Source organism: Erithacus rubecula, assembly GCF_903797595.1.
Source record: "Erithacus rubecula genome assembly, chromosome: 13".
In the NCBI taxonomy this organism is placed as follows: domain Eukaryota; kingdom Metazoa; phylum Chordata; class Aves; order Passeriformes; family Muscicapidae; genus Erithacus; species Erithacus rubecula.
Genome location: NC_136665.1, coordinates 2564429 through 2583423, shown reverse-complemented (window position 1 = coordinate 2583423; position 18995 = coordinate 2564429). Strand labels below are relative to the sequence as shown.

Sequence of the window (18995 nt, the reverse complement as noted above, 5' to 3'; positions counted from 1 at the left end):
TTATTGTTTTATCATTGACATTCTCATAAGAAAAATGAAACCTCAGCTGAATTTATTTCTATTAAGGAAAATTTCCCAAATTAGCAAACCCACCTGAGTCAGTGTGAAAAATATTCTATTTCCAAAAGATCCTCCCAATTTACTGCACCAGACATGGATACTGCCAGCAGTGCCCATTCTTTAATGGCATGATTAATGCAACAGGTCATGTAAAACTCCAGCTCTCTTTAGTTTAGCTAATTCAAAGGGAGTTCAAGATCCATCTTTATGGGCAGTATTTTAAGGGAAAAAAAGATAATAAAAAAAAGAATCAAACAATCTTTTGTAACATGTTTGCCCAAACAGATCCATGGAATTCTGATTTTCCTTCCCACTCTGGCCCTTGTGACAGAATTGGGCACTTTTCATCTCAGCCTCATGAGAGGACACACAATTTCATTATTATTAAATATCCTTATTTAGCAATATTATTAAATATTCTTATTAAAGGATGGGACACCTGCCAAGCTGCCCTTGTCCCTCTCCCCCACTAAAAGTCAGTTTTTGGGATTCAAGATGTCACAGGGAGCATCCTCAGAGGAATTCCAGGATGAACTTGTCAAGGCAGGAATGTCAGAGGAGAGTTTCACATCTACTGAAAACTCAGTGGATTCTCCAGTTCTGTAAATCCCTGAAAGAACTACATCTGGGATACTGATTATTTTGAAAGAAACTCTGAGGGTATTTTGGGAAGTAAAGCTACCAACACATAGAAAATTAGTGACTTTGGGTTTTAATTCCTCTGCACAATCAATCTTTTGTACTTAAGGTTCTTCAAAATATACAGGAAAATTCATTTCAGTATTTACAGAGTATAATTCCTTTGCCCTATTGCCAACAAACCTCCCATTAAAAAAGTTCCTATTTCATTAAGAAAATTTGGCATGTAAATCATCAGAACAGACTTCTTAAATACACTGTAATCTTCTCAAGTATGCAAAGTCACATCTGCAAAACATTTAATGAAAAAGTACCATTTATTTACCCATACACAGTATGTAAAGACTCAAGATGTCTTCTTTAACCCTCCCTTTGTCATCTTATATAATTTCTTCAAACTGTAAGTTATAGATTTCTTTGCACCTAAAAAAAAGAAAAAAAAGAGAAAGAAAAAAAAATCAACATTTAGCAAGGCTGACTCAGCCAGAAGGTGCTTAGTGCATCAAATGAAGGATTTCCCTGGGGGAATGACAGCCTAATCCAGCAGGCAGACATGCAAATAACCTTCCTGTCACAGTCAGAACACTGAAAATAATGCCACCAAAAATACTTCTAATGCTATCAAAGCAGAGCAAATAGAGCAGAATTCTGGTAAACACCATGCCATGGCATACAAAGGCAGATATCTCAGTTTTCAGAGGTCCAGCAGCAGTCATTGCCTCCAAGCATTTATGAGTTTTACATATGATGGGACTGACAATGACTCCCACAAAATTTGTAAAATGTATCCTTGGAGTTAAACAATTCCTGAAATTGTACCTGAGATGAGCCTTCTCTTACACACCTAGAGTAAAAAAATCCACAACTTTTTGCTGGGTTTAATCATGCAATACTTGTAAATTAAAAACAAAACACTGTTAGCCTTGGCATTTCAGGGGGGTTCTGAGATCCCAGCCAGTGCAGCTACTCCCTTTTCCTTTTTTCTTAAAAAAAATCACCCCAAACCAAACAAATAAAAAACTCAACCTAACACACAGAGTGACTGCTCAGATCACAGCACAGTCTAATCACACCCTTACAAATTCAGAACTGAAAAGGCAACTTCTTAGTGCTGCACAAAAAGCTCTAATTTTGACAGGTGCACAGATTAAAAGTGTAGTAGATTATATTTACTACAATCTTTCCTGTGTTTATTTAATTGAACACCTGACAGGACTGACTAAAAACACACAAGGAATTTAGCCAAAAGTCACATCATATCACAGACCAGAACACAAGAAAAGATTTGCAACAAACAAGGAACCTCAAACTAAGTTTAGCTATGTATGTTTGTTTTTTTTTGGGGGGGCGGGTGGGGGGAAATGGGATGGGAATAATAATATTTGACTTGGAAAGACCTCAAAAAATGAAGACAGTAAAAGAAAGAAAACGATTAAAGATAAAATATTTTAAGTGACAGATGCATTCAAGAAGTTAAATGAGTAGGAAAAGTGCACACTCTTATTTCTGAAGGAATGTGACAGAGTAAGAAGCCCCTGATAACAAATAGACTGCAGAGAATCAGTTCTGCACTTCTCATGCCTCCAGCTGCAATTTAAACAAACTCCACCTTCTGTAGGAAAACATCCGTACATGAATTCTGAACTGACAAACCCATGTGCATCCCATATGCACACTCCAACTTTTCCCTATTTACTAGGTTTTTGCAAAAGCAGGCACTCTAATGAAGTCATGACAGGCTTTGCTTTGCAGCATCTCAAATAACAAATAAATAACCACCTAAACCCTGGAGTAAGAAAAAGTGAAAATGGTGCAGCCGCGGCTCTGAAAGTGCCCGAGCTGCGGGATGCAGCCCCTCTGAGGCAGGAATCGCTGCCATGCCAGTGATTCCCGGCGCTCCTGGAGCACAGAGCAGCGTGGGGCAGATGCTCTAAGGCAGGAATTGCTGCCCTGCCAGTGATTCCCGGCGCTCCTGGAGCACAGAGCAGCGTGGGGCAGATGCTCTAAGGCAGGAATTGCTGCCCTGCCAGTGATTCCCGGCGCTCCTGGAGCACAGAGCAGCGTGGGGCAGATGCTCTAAGGCAGGAATTGCTGCCCTGCCAGTGATTCCCGGAGCTCCTGGAGCACAGAGCAGCGTGGGGCAGATGCTCTAAGGCAGGAATTGCTGCCCTGCCAGTGAATTGCCGGCGCTCCTGGAGCACAGAGCAGCGTGGGGCAGACGCTGTGCGGGTGGATCGCTGCTCTCAGCCCGCCCAGCAGGGTCCTGCTCCTCCCTCCCAGCCCTGGGCTCCAGCCCCGCTCAGGTTTGTCCGCCCAGCGCTCCCCAGAGACCCCGCGGCTGATCGCTCACAGCTGCAGCCCAAGTTAATGGCTGGAATTACGGCTCGCTCTCCGAATCTGAAGCGCTTGCACCACATGAAAATGTCTTTCTGCTTCAGCTCTGAATCTGTGACTTGGTGGTTCCACCTCCCCTTCGGATTTTTCCATTCCAGGACACAGAACAAAGCCCTGCTGCTGTGGGACCCAGCCCACAGCGTTTCAGTGTAAACACAGCCCGGGGCTGGTTTCGCTTAACAATCCACCAGGAGCTCTCTGCAAGTGTGGGTGCAGAGAGACAGAGATGTGCTGTGAGTGCCCCAGAGCTTCCTGCCAGCTCTGCCTGGCTGCATGTCCTGCATTCCCTTCTGATGCATCTACTGCTGGACAGCTGTCATGTGGCGCAAACAATTATAGACGTGTAGTGTGGCATGCACAGACACCTGCATTTTTAAAGTTATTTACAGTGAAGCCAGCAGTTATCTGCTCAGGCAGCCAATGAATAAAGTAGCTATCACAAAACCAGAATATTTCATATGTAAACCTGCTCCTTAAAAAAAAAAAAAAAAACAAACAAACAAACCTTGAAAACAAATGCCATTCAGAATATTTGTGCTAGCTTAAAAGTATCTTGGACAAATGCTTCAACTGATGGTTTAATCTGTAAGATTGTATTTATGGAATTTTTTTAAGGGTTGCAGCATTCCTTGAGGAAGATATAAAGAAGAAAGAAGCTAAAGAAGTATCAACATCTCCTTCAGAGGAGCTAAATATAAGAGTTGCAGAGTGAGTTCCCAAAGCCCAAGCAGGCTCTGGCTATGTGGGAAAACAAATCAAACCCTGGTGCCATCTCTAATGGGAAACAGAGAGGCAACCTCACCACAGCCTGGAAGAAATACACAGGCACATTTTCAAAAACTAAATAGGGCATTTAACAACAAACAAAAACAGAGCTGGAGCTCCACTTGAAAACCACATTGGCAGAGAAAGATGAGAAAAGTTCTCTCAAATGGGTTGAAATTCCTTCTTGTGCTCCTTGCCAGTAATGTTAATAGCCAGCATGGCAGCTCAGCACAGCTATTGCTGATGTACCATTGAATTTAGAAATGTACACACTGCACTGCCATGCTGGGGACCACAGCAGGCAGCTCACCTTGGCTGGTGTTCTTAAGATAAAATAATCAGCTAAAGACAACAGATTGTGTCCCCCAGAACACTTCAAAAAGAGTGATGGTCAGCTAATGAAAACTTCTTCCTGCAAGCCAAGTATTTGCACAGTTATAAGGAACAGCAATAAAAAACCAGAGCTTAATGGAGCCACAGATTTCATGATTCTCTTTCAAAATTCTTTTATTTTAAGCTACTATTCCTGACATAAGCACTACAGAAGGTCAGAGCCTTTTCTTTTTCCTAAAGTCTCTACTAGAAAGTGTGAAAATAGGTCTTAGGGGAACAGAATATTGGACAAGATTTGGAAAAAGAATAAAGAAAGAAATGCAGCATCCTCAGAGACTAAATTTAAAGCTCCATACTTCCCTGTAAAATACATTCCTTGCCTGAGTCAAGCAAATACTTCCATGCAGGAGCCACATTCCTGTTTTCTCTCTGTAAATTCTGTATCCTAAGAACATGGAGAGCCCCAAGGGCTGGCACAGCCAGGAATGTTGCTCCAGTTATGCATTTTAAATCAAGAAACCATGACTGGGAGAAAAACCTTCATTAGAAGATACTGACAGATTTAATATAAAATCAATCATAAGTGTTTGGAGACAAATATTAAAGAAAAAATTAAAAGGGCAAAAGGTTTTTGCTAATTAACTTTAAAGCCATGGACACCAATCCCTCATCAATTCCAGAGCAGATCACACAAAAATCACACCTCAAAAATACTGAGGTGACATCCCTGAACATTTCACTCTTGAATTCTGTCACTAATGGTTTTGACCAGATTCTGGCAGATGAGTGTAAATACATTAAAAAAACCCAAAAAAACTAAATCATGCAAAAAGCAAGAAAATTCCACTGTCCTAAGCCTCCTTGCTCAAATTTGGCTTGTGCTGGAGGCAAAGGATCAAAATTGCCTTGCTCTACCTAAATCAACTCACAGAAACATGTTTTCACCACTAAAACCACTAGTAGAAAATAGCTTTTAAATACAACTCTACATAACTGATTGGAAGGAAACTACAGTTTGTTTTTAAAGGAAAAAAAAACACTTTATATATATATAAAGCAAAAAAGCAGTTAAAAAGCAGCAAGGCAAATAGAGACATTTCACAAATAACTGATTTCAGGTGCAAGAAGCAGAAACCATGATAAAAATTACAGGTGCTACTCCAAGCTACATAGGGACCCCCCAAAGTGCCAGTGCCAGGAGAGGCTGGCAGTGATTTACTGCATGACACACAAGAGGAGCTAATGAGCCCCAGAGGTGATTTTCTGTCCATCAAAACAGGGAGAAAGAGAGAGCAAATAATCTCCACAGCTGAACTCTTTCTGTTCTACTCCTGTTCCACTTAACCAGCTCTGCCCCACAGGGCACTCAGGATAACTTGAATTCAACAGCAATAACACTGTCTTTGACCCCTCCCTTCCTATTATTTTGGTCCACAAAATCTCCTCTTCATGATTTCAGAAACTGAGAAAATGAAAGCTGATGTTGTTGTTTGGTTTGTTTAATTAAGACTCACACAGACTCCAGTCCCTTTCAGCATTTTATAATTTTGCAATAAAGCCTCTGCTTTAAATGTTGCTTTTATTCCCCAGGGACTTTTAATGAAACACACAAAAAGTTTATTCTTTAAACTCCTGTAACAAGACAGTCATTTTTCCTGTGAAATCAGAAGACCCAGGTTGATAGAAATCACACACATTCTTACCAGCTGTCAGGATGGTTTTAGCACTCTGCACTATACTGGAGGGTCTCACAATTCCTGAGATGCCTGCAGAGGGAAAAGCACACAGATGTTACCCATCTCAGCACTTGTGTGGGGATTTTTTTTCCCCTCCACCATGCACAAGTTAAATATTGTTCCAGTTATACAATCAAGCTAGCCTGAAAGTAAAACATACACTGAGGAAAATTTGTGTTTGCTCTGCTTTTTCACACTAATTAAAACTATTCTCTAAAGTATTTTAATTTATTGTATATGCAACACACAGAAAAAAACTCAAATCAGTATTAAAACAGACAACAATCAGTAAGAATTGATCAAATCCATTTAGTGTTCCCATTAGTTCTCTACTAAGATGATTAATCACAAAGGATTCAGAGTTGTTTCATCTAAGTGCTGGTAAATTAACATTCTAGAGCAGAACAAATGATATTCCCTGTTTACTTCAACATGAAATTGGAATTTGGCACTTTTCCCATCAAGCAGAGACACCTTCACTGTGCAGTTCTTCCCTGGCTTTACTAAATTACAGCTTTTGGAGACAAGGCTTGTTTACCACTTTGCACTGATGCACATTTAATTCTCATTGTCCAGGTGTTCTTAATAAAACAGTTTAAAAAATATTAAATTTTTTTTTTCAGAACTATTAAATTTTATTTGTTCTAACACATATAAAAGCATACTGATATGTACAAATGTACTCACATCACTAAATACTTGAAAAAATGTAGAACTGCAGCAGTCTCAGAGCTAATCCTCCAGACTGGCACATTCTGCATTGACTCACAGAATATAATTTCAAATATTTTTAAATCCTGCTTCCATACTGAAGAACAAAGCTTAGCATAATCCATGTCTAAGTAAGGATACAATATGCCACTGGAAAATCATCTGAGGGGTAGGAAAAGGGAAGAGAAAGGAACAAATTGTGTCGGTGTAGCAAAATATCTTGGGACAATGCAATTCAACTGGACTAATCAGCTCTGTCTTGTAGCATTCCCAAATGGCTTGGCCTGGCCTTTACCCAGATTGATGATCAGGAAAATGCTTTGGCCACAGAAGTGAAAGAATACCTTGATTTGTTCTCCTAAGAGTTCAAACTGCAGGCCTGGGAAGATGTGTGCAGATTGCTGCTGCACTGCTGCTCCCTGTGCAGCCACAGCTACAGCAACACAAGCACAGCACCCCGGGCTCAGGAGGCACTCAGAGCTCTGTGTGCAGCTCAGCCCCTGCTCCCAGATCAGATTTTATCCCTCTGCTGCTCCAGCCCAGCCCAAGAAAGAAGCTGAACACCTCCATGCCCAGGTGCTGTTCATCCCAGGCTGCCCAAGGAGAACTGCAGCACCCTGGAGCTTTATTCCCCCCAGAAATCTGGCTGAGAGCTCCCTCAGCTCCCTGGTTAGTGTTTAGCAGCCTCTTGGGAATTTTTGCTGTGCTCAGGGAGCTTGCAAAATTTGCTACCTGGAACAGAAAATCTGTCAGGTTCTTAAAATGCATAAAGCACTCCAAGTACTAAACTTTTTCATTTTCCTGCAGTGTGCCAGAACACTGGTGTCTGCAGCATCAGCTTTAACTTGCTCGTATGACATAATCTTGCCTCAGAGCAGTTGTGCTGATGAGAAGCACCTCAGCCTTTCCTCCAAGCTGGAGCTCTCTGCCAGGGCTCACATGTCTGGGCTAACCATGAGGACTGCCAAGGGAAATGTCAGCAAGTCAGAAAATGACCTCAGCTTTGCAGTCTGTGACTGGGAGAATAAAAAGCTCAGTATTTTGATGAAGTTTTGCCTGAAGATGGAAGCACCAGTTAGGTGATCTAAGAAGGACCCACTATTCTTCCTTAAATTCTGCCTCTTTCAGGATCCAAACCAAAACACATCTTCCTGTACCACTATGAATGCTATTGATAATATTTCAGATAACCTGTCTGCAATCAAATCCAAATCCAGGCTTTTAATCTCCTGGATTTTTTCACTCTTCTGTTCAACCCACCCTTCTGAAATACAACATATACAATAGATTTGTGTATCTGCTATGTCTTAATGGAGATTACAGACATTGGTCCAGACCTACCTTGATGCACAACAAATCCACAGTCAGGGTCATGGGCAACTTGCAGTAAAATTTCTTCCACATCTCTGTTCTTTCCAGGAGGGCTCACCAGGGCAGTTATCTTTTGTTGCAGGGTCTTTGGCAAAGCCATAAGTTGTGTAAATTGACCTTCTGGACTTTTATCAATCTGAGTGTTGTAAAAATAAGACATTAAAAACATTCAGTTCTCTCTTTATTTTTTTAAGAAGTCAGAAAATTGACCTCTGATAAATACCTCACAGAACCTGATCCATTTCACTAGCAAAGGTCCTTGACAATGCCAGTAAAAACTTGCCAAGCACAGGGAAATGTAGTATCTCAATTCTCAATTTGAAGAATGCCTAAGCGCAAGGGTTTTTATTCAAGGGAAGACACACATGATCTTTCTGTGTCTGCAAGTAAGTTTTCATTGAAACTGTATTATTTCTGTTGTATCCAATTTCCTTTGGAAACATAAGTACAGGACAACAAAAAAAAAGTTCCCCAAAGACCACTCAGCTGAGTTTCTTCTGCCTGAATATAATCAAACTGCAGACACACACACATTTCAAGTTTAGTTCGAAACCCATTTTCTCTGCTTTAAACTCCAAACCACATCTGGTTTGTGTAATTTGAAGAAAACATTCATCCCACATTTTCCAATCTAAATCAGAAACCCTGTTTTGAATACAACAACACCAGCATGCAGGCCTGGACAGATTTCTCCAAAATGCAATGCACAATGGAGCAGAGCTCTCCAAAGGTGGAGGAAAATCTGAAGAGCTCCATTCCTCCTACACAAGCTTTTAGCCACTTCATGGAGACATCAGACAGCAGGCTGGTTGCCCTCTCCACTCCCTTTTGTCAGCTTGGAGAAAATGATCTCCAGATGAGTCAGCCCCAGCTCCAGAGGCACTGACAGTGAGCAGCTCTGAGCACTGTGTGGGAGGGATCCGTGCCTGAACCAAAACTGAGCTGGGCTCTGCCTCCCCTTGCTTCTGAGGGACCTTTGAAGAAGGAATTTTCTCTCTACTCCTGGAGAAGGGGGTTCTATTCTGTGTTAACTGCACCCCCAACAGCACTCAGCCACCTCAGGCTGGGCAATAACTGCCAATAACCACAGGAAGGTGTGAACAATAAACCATTAAAGCACTTTGTTGATTAAATGCCCTCATTTTGCTCTTGATTTGAAGCAGTCTTGATGACTGTTATGGGATTGTGGAGAGATTTATTATCCAGCAATAAATTTGCAGTATGCTACCAGGATTTGTTTAAAGGAACTTTTTCTTGAAGGAAGTGTTACTAATTCTTTCCCAAAACAATTTGAATATTGCTTCCACCAAACTGTTCATAAGCAATAAGAAAACACAGACAGCTGCAAGATAGTACAGATTTGCCTGTGTTTTCTCCCAAAGCACTGCAGTAAAACTGTTTACTGTACACAAGCCTGCAGTTAAACCAATTTCTAACAAAGACACATCCTAAAAGGTGGCATTTGGGAGAGAATTACCAAGGCTTGAGGATAAAAGAGATGTCCATGAGACAAGTGGTGCTGTTTGTAAATACACCATGAAGTTTATATCACACTTGAATATTCACACAAGGACATGCAGATTACAAAAGGAAAAATTGCTACTGACTGTGGCATCTCTAACTGCAATGTTACACCAGAAAGAAGGAATTCAAGATATTGGTCGCTCTGGATTTCAAAAAAAACTAGGGGAAAAATGGTTTTTTTATGGGTACTGATGCCAGAATTTCATTTGGGTTTAGTCAGCTGATCTTCACAGTCAGAAATTGAGGAGGGTTTTTGTGAGATGCAGTTTTTGATTGCAGAAAGTTGCACCTCTGAGTTACAGCCTCATCTCCCTAACACAAACCATCTGTTTATTCCTCACTTCCTAGCCTGCTATTCCCATATGGAAGCCATTAGAACACACATTTTACACTGATCTGCTCTGGTTCCCTTGCTGGGGTCTATTCTGTGCCCATACTCAGAGAAAATGAGCAGTAGTTCCCTATATGAAAACACTGGCATTTAAGGCAAGTCTGCAGAATTAACTGAACAACAGAAACATAAACAGCAAGCACAGAGCCTACAACTGCTCTCCTAAGCATGGCACCACTCCTGCCTTCTGTCAGTGACAAAGCACTTGCTTGTTTCAAGCTGTTTAGGAGGAGAACACTTGCCTCAAGCCTTCCCAGATGGTGCTTGTACACCACTTGAGGGCAGTCCTGGAGTATGGTACTGTACAGCTTCTGGAAATGGGCAACGTTGGGCTTCACTATGTTCTGCACTTTGGATTTGTCCTCTCCTATTATCATTCTGAAATCACCTAGGCAGGAAAAGACACAGTTAAGCCATTAGGAAAACTCCAAAAACACAAAGAAATCAGCATAGTACAGAGTTGTCATCTAAAACTCTATTCTCCTCTATTATATATGCCAATATAATCCACAGTAACCATCTAAGAGTAAAGAAAAACTATTCAAACACCTTCAAGCACAGAAAAATGTCCTTGAAGGCACACATTGTTATGTAGCCTCTGTCAAAATGGCATCAGCCCACGCACCCACATCTTCACTTGGACAACAAAATAATTCCAGCAGTCAAGTAACAGTAACAGTTACAGTCTTTGCAACCATACCTCAGTCTCAACAAGTACTAAACAAATTGCCCAGTGCTCATACTTTTTATTCACAAGCAAATGAGGTTAAATTTTCCAATTTGGCAGGTAATAATTTGCATTGTTTCCACACTCCAAGGGCAGTACCTGGAGTTCAGCTAATGGCAGTCACAGTAAGATCACTGGATCACTTTTCCTCTTAGCCATGTATTATGTTAATAGTCTCAAAAAGAAATTCCTCTTAACACACTTACATTACTGGCCTTTACACCTTCTTTTCAGATACATGACTGAAAAGTTTCAAAGAGAATAAAGGAAGAGCAAGTCAGTCTGTATGAAATCATTCCACTACCTCTGTTAACCAGCCTGGCTGCCTGCTGGGTTTCCAGCCAGGAGTTAGATGCTCAGTGTAGCTTGTACCAACAACCAACATTGTGAATCAATTCCTTTTCCCACTTCCCACATTCAGGAGATAAATGTTGTTGAAAGGTGGCAACTTGCTAGCCTTCCTTAGTTTATTTCAGTTTATGGCAAGCCACAAAACAAACACTCTGCATATAAATGGTACTGACTCAGTGCTCTCAAAAATGCAGGAAAAAATAAAGGATCAACATTTTCTAAATTAAAGCATGAACAACTCTTTTCAGCAGTCTCCAAGGAGACTGATTAGAGTAACACATAAAATCAATTTTGTCTACTAGTACAGCCTCTGAAAGACTTAACAAAATGGCAGCAAAATAAATATCCACAAGCAGCTTTTTTCTTGTACATTCCCAACTGGGAGCTGTGTTGCTTCAGCTTTGTTCACACAGCACAGCCAGTCTCAGCATTTTACTGATTTCTGTTTAACTGTACCGTTTGTAAGAGCAGATAAAAAGTATCTTGTGCACAGCAAGAATCCAGTGCCAGTGCAGGGCAGGTTTCAGGTGGGCAGATAAGCAGTAACCACCCCTGGCTGGCAATGCCACTGTCAGCACCCTCTTCCTGGTGCTTTAACACAGGCAACAGTTCAGGAAAGAACTGCTCTGGGAAAGTGAGTTACAATCTGAACTGCCCTGAGAAGTGTTACATAAAACAGTGACACTCCTCAGTGCAGCCAAGCTGCAGCTTAGATCCCTCTGTGCCTCCTTTAAAAGCCAAAACTGCATTTCTGTATGAGCCAAGGAAGTGCTGTGTGAAGTACAACTCCAATCAAACTCCTTCATAGTAATTCCAGTAAGGATGTCAGCATTTTAAAAGCAATCCTGGGTTAAATTGTAACAATTACATCTTATATTGAAGAACCATTTGCAGTACTTTCTTAAATATTTTTCCTTAACAATTTCTTAAAAACAAAAAGAAACTCAACAAAAACAAAAAGAAACTCAACCAACCAGGTGTGTTAAATGTAAAATCAAAGAATCATAATCTGGATCTTTAAGTTAACTAAATAAGAACCTTAAACACAGCACACTCAAAAAGAGATGACAAGGTATGAGTCAGACTATCAGATGACTCAACCCTGCACTGAGTGGAAAGAAAAATTTTTTTTCCCAAGGTTTTGAAATATTCCATCAAAATACAATCCATGCAAACAGAAGAGAGCCCTCATTATTTCATCATATCCAATCACTCACACTTAGCTGCTCCTAAATCAAGCAGGTATAGGCAGAGCTGCTGAGCTAGCTACACCTATTTCCTGTGAATAAGCCCAATTATTGGAGCTGTTATGTAACCACCATTCAGAGACAATTCTTGGTCCAAAGCAAGAAGAGAGATGATTTATCACACATGAGACTCCAACTACAGCTGGTCAGCCACCTCAGACCCCCCACACCCACCTGAGTAGGAGAGTCCTGCAATCTGCATGTAAAGCTCCTCTTCAGAGAAGCTCTCTGGCAGCATGAGGAAGGCTGCTGTCACTGCACTCTTCAGGTTGCTGACAAGAGCAGCTTGCAGCCTGCTGTTCTCATTCTGGGCCAGGATTTTCACCTGGAAAAACAGAGCCATTGGAAGCAAGACTTCAGAGAAGTGCTACTGGAGCTAAAAATGTTATTTATTTCTCATTTATTTCTGAGCCGAATTAAGCAAGAAATTATTTAAGATTAGATCTTATTAGCATGGTATGACAAATACTAGAGTATCCCTACCACATCAGAGAAAGAAACATGTTTTTAATAATTAAAAACAATTTCTCTGCTAGAAAAAGTTGTTTTCACACACAGGTTTGGAATTGATATGCACCAGACATTAGCTAATCTCTGAAGAGCTAGTCACCTTTTCATACCCTTAAATTTACAATTAATCAGAACAGGAAATATGAATGCATCAACAGAAATACTCCACATCTGATTGTGCAATAAGAAAAAAGACTACACTAAAACAGAACAGAACACCAGGCAGAAGTAAATTCTCTTACTCATCTTAATTCTTTTTTATTTTTTTTTAAAGAGGACTCCCCTATCAAACGCTTCAAGTAGTTTCTCAGACAGGGTTGTCCTGGCAAAAGCAGGGCTTTATTTTTGCACTTTGCATGAGCAGAATGTGAACTCGAGGGGATCTCCACTTATCCATGAGGAACAGATCACTTGAATGCCTCTACCTGCCACAGGAAGTGTTTATTTTCAGGAAACATTGAAACTGTTCAAGAACACCTAGAGAATCTAATCACCGAGGATATGGAAATATACTGGAATAAAAAGCAGATCTTTGGGAAGAACTGAAGATAGAAACTGGCAGATGAAGGGGAGCTGGTTTAGGAGATGGATAACTGCACTTCCAGAAACAACTTCCCTAGGAACCCCTGCTTGGTGTGAGTTTGTCTTCTTCAAGTGTTCTGGTTAAGCAATACTGCCTTGCTTATAAAAGGCAGCTTTTTAATAACTGTCTACTCCAGAACACCTTAAAATTCAAACCCACTGGCCATTGTGAACAAAGGTATACCCCTTGACTTTTCTCAAACCTCATCAAGCAAGTCACTCAGATGTACATTCTTAACTTGTCACTACAAGGAAATCCAAGGAAAGGCAGGACAGAAAAATCTGCAGCAACCCAAGCAGCCACACAGGTGACTGTAATACCTTAGCATTGCCATGGAAACATCAGCAAGTTATGGACCTGCCAAGGACACCATAGTTAGAGCCTTTTAAAACGTGGAACTCAGCAGAGATGCTATTCCTCCTCATGGAAGACACCAGCCTTGCCTTAGAGAAACAAAATGAAAAACCTCCTTCTTTTCTAAAAATCCCCCCTAATACAAATCAAGAATTTTTCAAAATGCACCAGGCTTCAAAATCTGGATGCCTGAAACACTTGAGAGCATTTATGAACAAATTTTCAACAGTTCAGAGAACTACAGATCTCCCAGGAAGTCAGAGTGCAATGGTTATCACCCTGGTAAAACATGAATGTTGATTCTTGGGGTAAATCTGACAGAGTACCACAGTTGAGGAAGGCTTTTACACAGAACAGAGACTTTATATTCACTGTACCATGTCACAAATCAAAGCAACAGCAAATGCAGTTACACTGAATAGTGAATAGCTGTTTTCAATGTTGATGTGACATCCAGAATTCTCCCTTCAGTTATCTTTCTCAATGGATTAAGTTTCATTCTTTACAAAGATAACAGCTGCTCTAACCTGGATCATGCTGTAATACTTCTCTGGAGATAAAGCCAGTAGTCTGAGACAATCCATTCAAACCTTCACTCCAAGTTTGATAGCTAAAATCATAATTAACTTGTGTTCCAAGACCTGGAGAGATTTCTCCTCTAATTCTACCCCTCCCCTGGTAACAAATTTTTCCTTAGCACTGCTGCCATCTGCTGAAAGCACATTGAGGCAGGCACAAGGGGGAAAGCAAAAATTATTTCTGGTGATCCAAATATGGAGGAGAAAAACCAACATGCAGAACCCATGGTTCATTCAGTTATGAAGCAGACAGTACTTGCACAGCAAAGCTGCTTTCATCTTTAAAGATTTCCATTCTTTATCTGTGTTAAATTTTGGCCACCCCTATAATCTGTTATAAAAGTCAAATAATACATTTAACATTAAAGGAACTTGGCATTAATAGAGTCCAGTTCAAGATCTACTACAGACAGAAAACTGTTATTAATACACTTACCTTTAGGGGTTCATTTTCCACAGAACATCAATAAGAACATCATTAATTCACATCCTCTCTGAGAGATTATCCCTCTGTGGTTATACCCCTAAATCAGGGCAGATTATTTGTGCACTACTCCTGCACAGATCCCTACCAGATCAAAATCCAACTGATTACTTCCAGCCCTGCAATTTCCTGCATTTCCAGAGAGAACTGAGCAGTTACCTACAGGCTTTTGTAGGCGCCCAGCCACATAGAGAGTTTTCCAGTGAAGCAAATCCTCAATCAGGGCATCAGTGCTAATTACTCCATATTTTATCATCTGGAAAAAACAAAGCAAAAGAAAGGCTTGTGAAAAAAAACTATACCTGCACAGTTTTCCCTACATAAAGCTTACTACTTATAATTGTCCTTAATTCTAAGGCACACATACCTCCAATAAAAAAACTGAAAACATTTTTATGTTTTTGTAATTAACAAAATTTTGTAATTCTGTTTATGTAATTAACAATAGGAGGTAAAAAGAAAAATCTCCTGTTTACATTCAAACTTCTGCAGGGAGAAAATGGAACATGAAAATAAGGTCCTTTCTAGAATCAAAGCTGCAATAGAGTCAGCAGCCATATATTACAATAGCTGGAATAATCCACATTATCCTTTATGATATAGAAAAAACTCAAGTAATATTTTGTCAGAGACCTAAATTAAAACCTCCAGACATTTCTGTATCCTGTTATTGGGAGGTGGGGTGTGTATCAGGGAAGTTTTTCTTTTGCTCTTTGATGTTAGGAAAAAAAAATTGTGATTTTGCAGCTTATTTTATGTAAATTGGAAAAAGCATGGGACTTTCCACAGATTGTTATCAACCTGCACTACCTGAATTTCCAAAGATAATCACCACAGCAAGGCAGCCAGCTCCAGAATTTCTGGATAACAAGGGACCACAGCCTGGGATGTGACTGAGTCATTAGAACATAAGACCAGGGCATAAAGAGCCAAGAACACAATGTGATGGCAAGCACCACTGGTCCTTCAAGTGAAATCCCAAATGTCTTTTTATATCAAACAAATAGGGTTTAAATCTCATACAGGGGCAAGACTTTCTGGGCAAGAACCACTCACCAGAATCATCAATTACACCCAAGCCTCACAGGTCAGGACATGAGACACTAAACAATACAAATGTCAATTCCAATTTGCTGTTATAATTTGCATTTTATATCAAACAGTCCACTTTGCTCTTCCTTGGTCAGCTGCTGAAATTAAGCACCACCAAAACTGGCAGACAGAAAGCAATGAGAAATAGAAATCCAGTTCCTGAAATGCTTAAGCTGTTTGTTCCAAACACTGCTCACACTTTTAAGGTGCAAGACCAGCTGCTCTGTTTGCTTTTTAATTAAAATGCTGTTAGTGAAGCAGTTTGAGACATAAATATTGAAGATACCACAAACTAATCTACAATTACAATCTGCAATATTTGCTTCTTGAAATTTGCTTTAAGCTAATCATTTTAATACTTCACAGACATAAATATTTGACTTCATTCACTCAGACTACTTGTACTCACCCTGTCATGGCATGGCACTAAGGTGTTGTAGTAAATTCCTGCTCCATATTTCTGTATGGTACTTATCTTTTTGGGCCCAAAAAATTTAAGGAAGGAATAATGACTCCTGTTCTTTAACAAGTTTGTCATATGCCAGGTCACAGCATCATCAACAGCAAACACAAAGTCCAGCATGTTTGTCTGAGGATAACAAGAGAGGTGGAGGGGGTTAAAAGTCAAGACGAACCAATGTTATCATAATAATTTATGATCTACAAGGCATCAAACTTCCAGCAAAATATTTCTCAGGAGTAAAAAAAAATAAATATAAAACCCAAACCACAAGTATTTATATCAGATGCAGTTAAAAGGCTCCAGTGAAATTGTATGTACATCACAGTCCAAAACCTCCCTGTCCTGGTCATGACCAAACTTGGACCCTCCAGAACAGGGGAGCAGGTGTGAGACCTTCACCCCCTAATTCACAGCCCGGAGATTAGTTTATATCGCTAACAAATTGAGCTTTATGGCCACGAACGGGGAGTGTGGGCACACAGAGGCACCACCGAGAGCTGGCAGCAAGGAACTGCATTTCTAGCTCATTCCTTTGCTTTCGTCAACAAAACCCAAAAAATACAAATAAACACTATTTTCCAAGCTGTTGGCCCTCAGAAGACGAGGAAGGCCCCAGGCTGGCATTTCACGATATATTTTAAATTCCCCTCACACGGTGCACAGCAGCCGGATAAGCTGTGATAGCTCTCTTTAAAAGCAGTGGTAAATAACCTAACACGCAGTCGGTAACACCGGGCTGGAAAGGACCCCGAGCCCCACAATCCCGGCCACCGCTGCCGCGCTCCCCGGGGTTCGGGCTCGCCGCGGGGCCCAGCGCTCACCTCGCCCCGCTCGGCCGAGGCCCCGGCCTGCCGGAACACCCCCGAGCCGTAGGCGAAGGCCAGGCTGAGCTCCTGCGGGAACTGCGCCAGGACCCGGCGGAATTTCACCGCCGAGCTGGACAGCACGGGCAGCGCCATGGCCCCGGCGGGGCCGGCCCGGCTCGGCCTGGCCCGGCTCGGCTCGGCTCGGCCCGGCGCGCCCGCCCACGGGCGGCGGCAGCAGAGGCCGAGCGGGAGCGGCGGAGCCGCGCTGCGCCCCCTGCGGCCCGGCCGGGGCATGGCGGGCTGGGCGGGCCGGGACTGGCGGGGACCCGCTCAGGGAACCTCGGTGTTCACTCAGGATCCCTCCATGCTCCACTCAGGATCCCCTCAGTGCCCACTCAGGATCCCTCAATGCTCCACTCAGGATCTCTCAATGCTCCACTCAGGATCTCTCAATGCTCCACTCAGGATCTCTCAATGCTCCACTCAGGATCTCCTCAGTGCCCACTCAGGATCCCTCAGTGCCCACTCAGGATCCCCTCAGTGCCCACTCAGGATCCCTCAGTGCCCACCCAGGATCCCCTCAGTGCCCACTCAGGATTGTAAGGGAAATTAACCCACAAACACCAGAGGTTTAGGTCCAAAAAGGAGACAGAGGAGTCCTTTTTGCTTTATTCGAATAAAGGGAGAGGCCATGGGGCATTCCCCTGGGATCTCTCGAATTTTTGGAGGACGCAGCCTCCCTTTTTATCCTATTTTCCCGGCCGCTTTTCCCTCTCTCTTTCCCCATTGGCTGAGGTACTCGAGAGGCACAGACTTCCCGGAACGCCTGACACCTGACATTCCGCTCTAATGTATAACCCTCCCTTTTAATTTTTAATTCTTGTAGAATTCAGTTTTCCCCCTCCCTGTTGCTTCTTTCATCTTCTGTTACCCAGTTTTATTTACCAGCAAACCTACAGTTTGTTTGTAAAGGCAAATCTCTTTTTCCATTCATCAATCAGTGTAATCCCTCCCATTGTTTCTTTTATCTATAGGTGCTAACTTTACCTACCAACAGATCTACAGTTTGTTTGTAAAGACAAATGTAACATTCCTCTCAGGATCCCCTCCATGCTCCACTCAGGATCCCTCAGTGCCCACTCAGGATCTCCTCAGTGCCCACTCAGGATCCCCTCCATGCTCCACTCAGGATCTCTCAATGCTCCACTCAGGATCCCCTCAGTGCCCACTCAGGATCTCTCAATGCTCCACTCAGGATCCCTCAGTGCCCACTCAGGATCCCCTCCATGCTCCACTCAGGATCCCTCAGTGCCCACTCAGGATCTCCTCAGTGCCCACTCAGGATCCCCTCCATGCTCCACTCAGGATCTCTCAATGCTCCACTCAGGATCCCCTCAGTGCCCACTCAGGATCCCTCCATGCTCCACTCAGGATCCCCTCAGTGCTTCACTCAGGATCCCTTCAATGCTCCACTCAGGATCCCCTCAGTGCTCCCCTCAGACTCCCCTCAGTGCCCACTCAGGATCCCTCCATGCACCACTCAGGATCCCCTCAGTGCTCCCCTCAGACTCCCCTCAGTGCCCACTCAGAATCCCTCAGTGTCTTCCCAGTGTCCTCCCAGTGTCCCCTCACTATCCCCTCACTGTCTCCTCAGTGTCCCCTTAGCATCCCCTCAGTGTTCCCTCACTATCCCCTCACTATGCCCTCACTGTCCCCTCACTGTCCCCAGTGTCCCCTCAGTGTCCCCTCAGTGTCCCCCCGAGCTGTGCTGTCCCACCAAACCCAGCACTGTGAGGTGTTCACCATGTGGGTCTAACATTTAGTCTTCCACCCCACCGCTGCTTCATCTTAATTTTTTTTAGGTCTTCACAATTCT

General features: G+C 42.3%; 1 protein-coding gene across 1 annotated transcript; it reads right to left on the bottom strand.

The window, feature by feature from the left end:
* Positions 1–997: 997 nt before the first annotated feature.
* On the bottom strand, positions 998–17373 carry TAMM41 (TAM41 mitochondrial translocator assembly and maintenance homolog). The gene is made up of 8 exons (XM_079317210.1): positions 17135–17373; positions 16260–16439; positions 14922–15014; positions 12424–12574; positions 10167–10312; positions 7980–8145; positions 5895–5957; positions 998–1122 (listed from the first exon to the last, which is right to left on the bottom strand). The coding sequence occupies exons 1-8, from the start codon at positions 17270–17272 to the stop codon at positions 1046–1048; spliced, it is 1014 nt and encodes a 337-aa protein (XP_079173336.1). The 5' UTR covers positions 17273–17373; the 3' UTR covers positions 998–1045.
* Positions 17374–18995: the final 1622 nt, after the last annotated feature.